The sequence below is a fragment of the Cebus imitator genome, unplaced genomic scaffold (genome assembly GCF_001604975.1).
Source record: "Cebus imitator isolate Cc_AM_T3 unplaced genomic scaffold, Cebus_imitator-1.0 Scaffold36, whole genome shotgun sequence".
Classification (NCBI taxonomy): Eukaryota; Metazoa; Chordata; class Mammalia; order Primates; family Cebidae; genus Cebus; species Cebus imitator.
Window position 1 is genome coordinate 524,889 of NW_016107351.1, and position 8,639 is coordinate 533,527.

General features: G+C 51.2%; 1 protein-coding gene across 1 annotated transcript in view; it reads right to left on the reverse strand.

Annotated features, from left to right (window-relative positions):
- Nucleotides 1-8,639, reverse strand: part of LOC108301602 (fructosamine 3 kinase related protein) — a 14,321-nt gene that overhangs the window by 3,651 nt on the left and 2,031 nt on the right. Inside the window, exons 2-4 of the mRNA XM_017524714.2 lie at nt 5,581-5,732; nt 3,760-3,851; nt 1,766-1,848 (exon numbers count right to left, since the gene is read on the reverse strand). Coding sequence (XP_017380203.1) covers nt 1,766-1,848; nt 3,760-3,851; nt 5,581-5,732 — 327 coding nt within the window. The remainder of the gene's footprint in view (nt 1-1,765; nt 1,849-3,759; nt 3,852-5,580; nt 5,733-8,639) is intronic.

Here is an 8,639-nt window from a genome sequence, read left to right on the forward strand (position 1 = left end):
TGAGACCTCAGATCCTATCCCAAGAGCAGTGGGAAGCACGGGGATGCTTCAGGATCCACTCTGTAGCCTTCCAAGAACGAATACTTCTAGAACATTCCCTCCCTCCCTTCCTCCTTCCTTCTTCTCTCTCTCTCTTTTTGTGAGACAAGGTCTTGCTCTATTACCCAGGCTGGAATGCAGTGGCACGATCACAGCTCACTGTAGCCTTGAACTCCCAGGCTTAAGCAATTCTCCCACCTCAGCCTCCCAAGTAGCTGGAACTATAGGCACACAACTGCTCATATTGTGTATTTTTACTAGAAAGGGGTCTCAAACTCCCAGGCTCAAGTGATCCTCCCACCTAGGCCTCCCACAGTGCTGGGATTACAGGCATGAGCCACCAGGGCTTTTTAAGTTGTTTCTATTGTATTATATTTTATTATTATTTTTTGAAATGGAGTCTCCCTCTGTCACCAGGCTGGAGTGCAGTGGCACAATATCAGCGCACTGCAGCCTTCGCCTCCTGGGTTCAAGGGATTCTCCTGCCTCAGCCTCTTGAGTAGCTGGGATTACAGGCACGTGCCACCACGCCTGGCTCATTTTTGTATTTTTAGTAGAGACAGGGTTTCATCATGTTGGCCAAGATGGTCTGGATCTCTTATGATCTGCCCACCTCGGCCTCCCAAAGCGCTGGGATTACAGGTATGAGCCACTGTGCCCAGCCTCGCTTTTTTATTTAAAATAAAAAATTGGGGTTTTTTTGCTGCTAAGCCAAGTGGCTAACATTTCCTCTTAATTTGCACTCACAGTGAAGTACGAAGGCCAGAGCTGCCTGACCCAGGGCTCACTTCTGGCATCTGCTGAGACAGCCTCTCCCCAGACAGCAATGACAAGAGGTCACATGGAGCCCTGCTGAGAAGGACCCCGAGAGGGGACTCACCACCCGGGGAAGCGAGACAGACACACAAGGTTGGAGCAGCACATGGAGCAGTCACGGTGCCAGCATCATGCATCGCACACAGTCATGTGTGTACACACACGGACACATATGCACACAGTGCCCCCGAGAGGGGACTCACCACCCCGGGAAGCGAGACAGACACACAAGGCCGGAGCAGCACATGGAGCAGTCATGGTGCCAGCATCATACATCGCACACAGGCATGCACACACACGTACACATATGCACACACACAAAGTGTGAGGACAGCCACGACAGGAAGGGGCACACCTGGCTACAAAACCCCCCAGAGCAGGCAGGATCAGAGTGTGCCACTCCTGGCCCCTCGGCAAGTTTCTGGACAACCTCCTACATTTCCAAGTCTTTCTACTGCCCCTGTGCCCGCCAGCAAACCCCAGAAAGTTTTCTAGGTTCATCTGTATCCCCCTCCCAAGAAGCCAGCACCCTGTCCACTCCACACGTGCTAGGCATCAAGCAGAATTTCCCAGGCTGAAATGCAGAAGGAAGCAACCATAAAATCACACAACTGAAAGTTACAAACCCTCGTCATTCCACTCTCTTTGAGAGTTTAGTATATTTAAAAGAAAACATCTGTTACAGTCCCTCATTTTTACCCACCTTAAAATTCAGCATCTAACTTGCTGGTCCTCCTTGGTTTCTTCATGCTTACCTAGCACATTAGGTGGGTCAACCTCATGTCAACCTCTTAAACACCAGCAAACAAAAAATGGTGCAAATACTTTTACTAAAGCTCACAAAAAAAGGAAGGGGGTGTGCCTCCCCCACTGTGTCTGAACAGCTGACCTGACTGTGAAATACACTCACCTGGGGAAGGTATCCACAGCACGTCACCACGTCAAATCCAAACCGGTCCACAAACGGCCGTTCCTCCTGCCCACCTCCCCTCCCTTCCAGGCAAAAGAAAAAAGAAGAAAAATGAGTTAGTTCCAAGGGATCCCAGCCACCACTCTCAAAACTGAGTCACCTTCAGACACAACCTCAGTGAACTCCTACAAGCTTATGCCCCCACCAGAGACAAACAGGGCCTGGGTCTCCACCAACCCACAGAACACCCGAAACAGGGCCTGCTCCAGCACGTTGGCATCAAAGACACTAGCTGCTCCCAAGGAGTGGCACCAGAGGACGCAGACAGGACAGGGAGCTCACAGGCACCTCTCAGGTGACCTGTCTCACATCCCAACAGGACACATGGGGCCGAGGGGGAGGACCACGCACTGTCAGGGGAAAAAAAAAGAGAAAGGCCCTCTTAAAGAGGAAAAAGATACTTTGGGAGACTGAGGTGGGCGGATCACCTGAGGTCAGGAGTTTGAGAACACCTGGCCCAACATGGTGAAATCCCATCTCTACTGAACATATAAAAATTGGCTGGGTGTGGTGGCAGGCGCCTATAATCCCAGCTACTTGGGAGGCTGAGGCAGGAGAATCACTTGAACTCAGGAGGAAAGGTTGCAGTGAGCCGAGATCACGCCATTGCACTCCAGCCTGGGCGACAAGAGTGAAACTCCGTCTCAAAAATAAATAAATAAATAAAAAATAAAAAGCAGGCCAGGCACCGTGGCTCACACCTGCAATTCCAGCACTTTGGGAGGCCAAGGCAGGCGGAGGTTGCAGTGAGCCAAGATTACACCATTGCACTCTAGCCTAGAGGAAAAGAGTGAGACTTCCTCTCTAGATAGACAGATAGATAGATAGATAGATAGACAGATAAATAAATAAATAAATAAAATAAAGAAGAAAAAGAATCTGCCCCCAATCCATCAGGAGGAATGGCTCTCAGTGGCAGATCTGCTGCCATGTATGCCAGATAGACTCCTGTGCTTTGAAATAATCTCAGGCTGGGCATGGTGGTTCACGCCTGTAATCCAAGCACTTTGGGAAGCTGAGGCGGGTGGATCACCTGAGGTCAGGAGTTCAAGACCAGCCTGGCCAACATGGCGAAACACCCTCTCTACCTGTAATCCCAGCTACTCGGGAGGCCAAGGCAGGAAAATCGCTTAAAACCAAGAGGCGGAGGTGGCAGTGAGCCGACATAACGCCCCTGCAATCCAGCCGGGCAATAAGAGCAAAACTCCATCTCAGAAAAAAAGAAATCGTCTCACTCCTCTGCAGTCTCCCTAACTCAAGGGAAATCCCAATGGACTAAACCCTCTGAGATTAGAAGGGACAAGACAGGGAGCCTGGGGGCCTCTCAGTGGATGTCACCAGACAGGTGGCCTGGGGGGCGCCCGTCATGGACCCTCACAGAACAGACTGTCCAGCTGCATGCCTCATACAGAAGATCCTTAGTTATCTGCTCTGATTGGCAGCTCGTCTGCCTCACATTTACCACATGGGCTGCACAGATTCTGAATGTCAGCAGATTAAAATACCGGAAAATTCCCTCAATCCTGACAGCGCATTACACTCCAGAAAGGTCAGACAGGACGGCTGTAATTCTGAGCCTCAAGTATGACTGTTTTACAAGGAGAGACCCTGTGCTTAAAGGTCTTGCTCTTTAAACATAGCCAGAGGACCTCTGCTTAGACTCATCTGGGGAAGGAGAGGTAAAAGCAACTGTAACACCAGGGAAGGTCTCGTGTCCAGCAAACGTTTTCCGTGTTTCGAATGCATTTAGGACACACACTCATCACATTCAGTGCTCAGTGCACTGTGAGATGCGGCTCAGGGCTGACGTTCCTTTGCTCTGGTATCATCACACGTCTGACCCTCCCACGGCCGCTGCACAGCCCCGCCTCCGAGCCCACACTGGCTCAACGTTCTCCTCTAAACAGGAGCACCACAGCAGCGCAGCACCATACCCACTGTGCCCGCCTCTTTCAGGAGCGTCTCTCCATGCTTCTTGTTCTCAAGGTGCAAATCGGCCAGCTGGGCTCCAAGCTTTGCAGCATGACTGTCAAAGCAAAAGGCAGCAACTAAACAGATGACACAGAGAAAGGCGAGACACACTCACCAGTCAGTCTCAGGGCACATAAAGAGGGGCAAACTTTTATTTTTTTGAGACGGAGTCTCACTCTGTCGCTTAGGCTGGAGTACAGTGGCACGATCTCAGCTCACTGCAACCTCTGCCTCCTGGGTTTAAGTGATTCTCATGCCTCAGCCTCCCGAGTAGCTGGGACTAAAGGTGCACACCACCATGCACGACCAATTTTTTAATTTTTTTTAGTAGAGACAGGGTTCCACAATATTGGACAGGCTGGTCTCGAACTCTTGACCTCATGATCCACCGGCCTCAGCCTCCCAAAGTGCTGGGATTACAGGCATGAACCACCACACCTAGCCTGTTTTTTTGTTTTATTGAGATGGAGTCTCGCTCCACAGGCCAGGCTAGAGTGCAGTGGTGTGATCTTGGCTCACTGCAACTTCCGCCTCCTGGGTTCAAGCCATTCTCCTGCCTAGGCCTCCCAAGTAGCTGAGACTATAGGTGTGCACCACCACGCCAAGCTAATTTTTGTGTTTTTAGTAGACACAGCGTTTCACCATGTTGCTCAATCTCTTGAACTCGTGATCCACCCACCTCAGCCTCCCAAAGTGTTGGGATTACAGCCATAAGCCACCATGCCCGGCCAAACATTCCGGTTTTTTTTTGAGACAGGGTCTCGCTCTGTTGCCCAGGCTAGAGTGCAGTGGCATGATCTCCGCTCACTACAACCTCCACCTCCAGAGTTCAAACCATTCTCCTGCCTCAGCCTCCAGAGTAGCTGGGATTACAAGCACCCACCACCACACCTGGCTAATTTTTTGTATTTTTACTGTGTTGGGGTTTTACTGTGTTGGCCAGGCTGGTCTCAAACTGCTGACCTCAATTGATCTGCCTGCCTCAGCCTCCCAAAGTGCTGGGATTACAGGGGTGAGCCACCGTGCCCAGACACTAGGTTGAACATTTTGAGGACAGAAAGCATGAGGGGGATAAAGGTGCTGATTATTTGACAATCTTTCCCAGCCTCATTCAAGTTTGCAGCAGGGTTTTTCGTTTTTGAGTCTGAGTCTCGCTCTATTACCTAGGCTAGGCTGCAGTGGTGTGATCACAGCTCACTGCAACCTCTGCCTCCCGGGTTCAAGCGATTCTCATGCCTCAGCCTCCCGAGTGGTGTGATCTCAGCTCACTGCAACCTTTGCCTCCCGGGTTCAAGTGATTCTCATGCCTCAGCCTCCCGAGTAGCTGGGACTACAGGGGCGCACCACCATGCCCAGCTAATTTATTTTTACTAGAGACAGGTTTCACCATGTTGCCCAGGTTGGTCTCAAACTCCTGACCTCGTGATTCACCTGCCTCGGCCACCCAAAGTGCTGGGATTACAGGCATGAGCCACAGCATCCGGCCCACAGCAGAGTCTTGGTCAGTATCCCACTTTGGGAGATTCCTCTTGCTACTGCCCTTGGTTGCAAGAAGCGCCTGCTCTTCCTTCTGCAGAACTCATGATATGTGGAGTCATGGGGTTCTTTGTGTCACACGCCTCAAAATGGTGCCCCCAGTACAAGCTTCAGTTATCAGAGAACCACTTGGTGGGAAATAAAGCCAGCTGGGGCCGGTGTGAAGATGCGCCGGCTCAGATAATAAAGCCAGCGTGGGTGGGGGGGGGATGGTGTGAAGCCAGCAGGAGGGTGTTATGAAGACCCACCTGCTCAGATGCCTCATGTCCACGTGCTCCATCACCAGCACGCTTCCGCCGCCTGGGGCATCCAGAACCTTGATGGGCTTGGGCACTCTCACTGTGTTTGTTTTCAGGATGGCAGTTAAACTTGCCATCTCCCCTTCAAACATTCTTCTGGCCTGTCAGAAAAATAACAGAAGCAGGGGAAATGGAGGGAGGCAAGGTTAGCTCTGGAAAGGTTCTGTAGATATGTTTTCCTCTAGCATTATAACTTCACACCAAAGCTATCCTGACTGAGGATTCCATAGACATGGACAGTGTTTTCAAAGGCACTCGTCCACAGCACAGGCTACAGGGTCAGACACTGTACTGGAAGAAGAGGGCTTGTGCTTTCTGGTATTGGACTATACTCCTATAGTGCTATGGTTGAATCGGAGGTTGTCCGGAGAGAGGAACGTCAAAGGCACTAATCCACTGAGGTCTGGCAAATAGCGGACTGTGAATGTGGGTTACCGGTCAGTATCCTCATACACCTCAACTCCAGTCCTGTTCCACCTGTAGGACACATGCTCACCTGGCCTCTCAGGTGCAGGCGGCACCCTGACTGCGTATGCCAGTGACCTGGGGTCGCTTTTCACCTGAACAGACCACCAAGTCCTATGCTACCTCCTGCCTAGCACTGGAAACCATCTCATCTTGAGACGTCCCTTCCATCTGACTCCCCAGGACTACAGGGGTCCCCCTGCTCACCACATGGCAGTGATCCCTAAAGAAGAGGTCAGGGCCGGCCGGGCACGGTGGCTCACGCCTGTAATCCCAGCACTTTGGCAGGCCGAGGTGGGCGGATCACGAGGTCAAGAGATCCAGACCATCCTGGTCAACATGGTGAAACCCCGTCTCTACTAAAAATACAAAACATTAGCTGGGCATGGTAGCTAGCGCATGCCTGTAATCCCAGCTACTCAGGAGGCTGAGGCGGGAGAATTGCCTGAACCCAGGAGGCGGAGGTTGCGGTGAGCCGAGATCGCGCCATTGCACTCCAGCCTGGGTAACAAGAGCGAAACTCCGTCTCAAAAAAAAAAAAACAAAACAGAAGCGGTCAGGGCCAGCGGCCTTTCCTGTCCTCCTGCCCCACACACCACTGCCCTGCCCCACACACCACTGCCCTGCCCACTTCCCCATCCTCGCCTGGGGCTCCACCCTTACACACAGACACACACACACGACGTACAGACACGGATACACCATACACACAGACATAACATACACAACATACATACAGACACAGATACACCATACGCACAGATGCAACACACACACACACACTCCTCGTGCTCCTGTCTTCCAGCTTTCTTCAGCCTTCTTTCAGTTCTTCAGAGTCCCTACCTTCTCAGCCTCAGAGCCCCACCACTGCTACCATGTCACCACTGCTTGGAACACTTTTTTTTTTTTTTTTTTTTTTGAGATGGGAGTCTTACTCTGTCACCAGGCTGGAGTGCAGTGGTGCGATCTCGGCTCACTGCAACCTTCACCTCGCCTCTGGAGTTCAAGTGATTCTCCTGTCTCAGCCTCTGGAGTAGGTAAGATTATAGGTGCACGTCATCACACCTGGCTAATTTTTGTATTTTTAGTAGACACGGCATTTTGCCACGTTGGCCAGACTATTCTTGAACTCCTGGGCTCAAGTGATCCGCCTGCATCAGCCTCCCAAAGTGCTGGGATTACAGGCGTGAGCCACCGTGTCTGGCTGGATCACTCTTCCTCCACCTTTTGCCACGTCAGTGCCTTCCTAGCAATCCTTCAGATTTCAGCTTTGTATCTGTTTCCATGTCTCACAGAAATCTTCCCTAACTTCCCATATTAGGTAATTCTTCCCCTTTAAAATACCTTCTTTCTTTTAAAAGAAAATTGTCACTGAAGAACATGCAGAAAAGTGCACAACTCCAAAGAGTCCAACTCAATCTATTCCTACGGTGTGAGTATTGCCCAGATCAAGACTCTGTACTCATTGCAATCCAAAACACCTCTTCTCTCCATCGCCCACCATCCTGTTCCCCAAAGGCAACCTCTATTCTGACTTTATACAACATGGATTTTTTTTTTTTTTTTTTTTGAGATGGAGTCTCACTCTCGCCCAGGCTGGGGTGCAGTGGTGTGATCTCAGCTCACTGCAACCTCCACTTCTCGGGTTCAAGCGATTCTCCTGCCTCGGCCTCCCGAGTAGCTGGGACTACAGGCGTACAACACCACGCCCAGCTAATTTTCTTTATTTTTAGTAGAGATGGGGTTTCACCGTGTTAGCCAGGAGGGTCTCGATCTCCTGACCTCGTGATTCATCTGCCTCAGCCTCCCAAAGTGCTGGGATTACAGGTATGAGCCACCATGCCCGGCCCTCCACAACATAGAGATATTTTGCCTACTTTGTCATTATTCTGCACCAAGTCCCGTGGTCTCTGGGGTGTGGCCAAGGTCTATTCATTCACTCTACCGCTCACAGACAGCCACAAGCAGAGCTGCCTCTTATATCCTACTCATTCTCACTACCACTGACTCTATGGCCTGGGGCAGCAGCATCAGCCCACTGTGCCTCAGCTTCAACTGCAAAACGGAGCCAGGAATAGTACCAGTTTCACAGGCTTGCTGTCAACTGAGTTAGCAACTAATGTCCACAGTCTATTCTGGGTTGTTTTGTTTGGTTTTTGGATTTTGTCTGGACAGGGTCTCGCTCTGTCACCCAGGCTGGAGTGCAGTGGTGTGATCATAGCTCACCGCAGTCTCCAATTCCTGGGCTCAAGAGATCCTCTTGCCTTAGCCTCCTGAGGAGCTGGGACTACGGGCACACGATGCCACCAGGCCTGGCTAATTTTTTTCCCCCTTTTTTGAGACAGAGCCTCGGTCTGTTGCCCAGGCTGCAATGCAAGGCACGATCTCTCTCGGCTCACTGCAACCTCCACCTCCCAGGTTCAAGGGAGTCTCCTGCCTCAGCCTCCTGAGTAGCTGGGATTACAGGCACGTGCCACCATGCCCAGCTAATTTTTTGTAGTTTTAGTAGAGACGGGGTTTCACCATGTTGACCAGGATGGTCT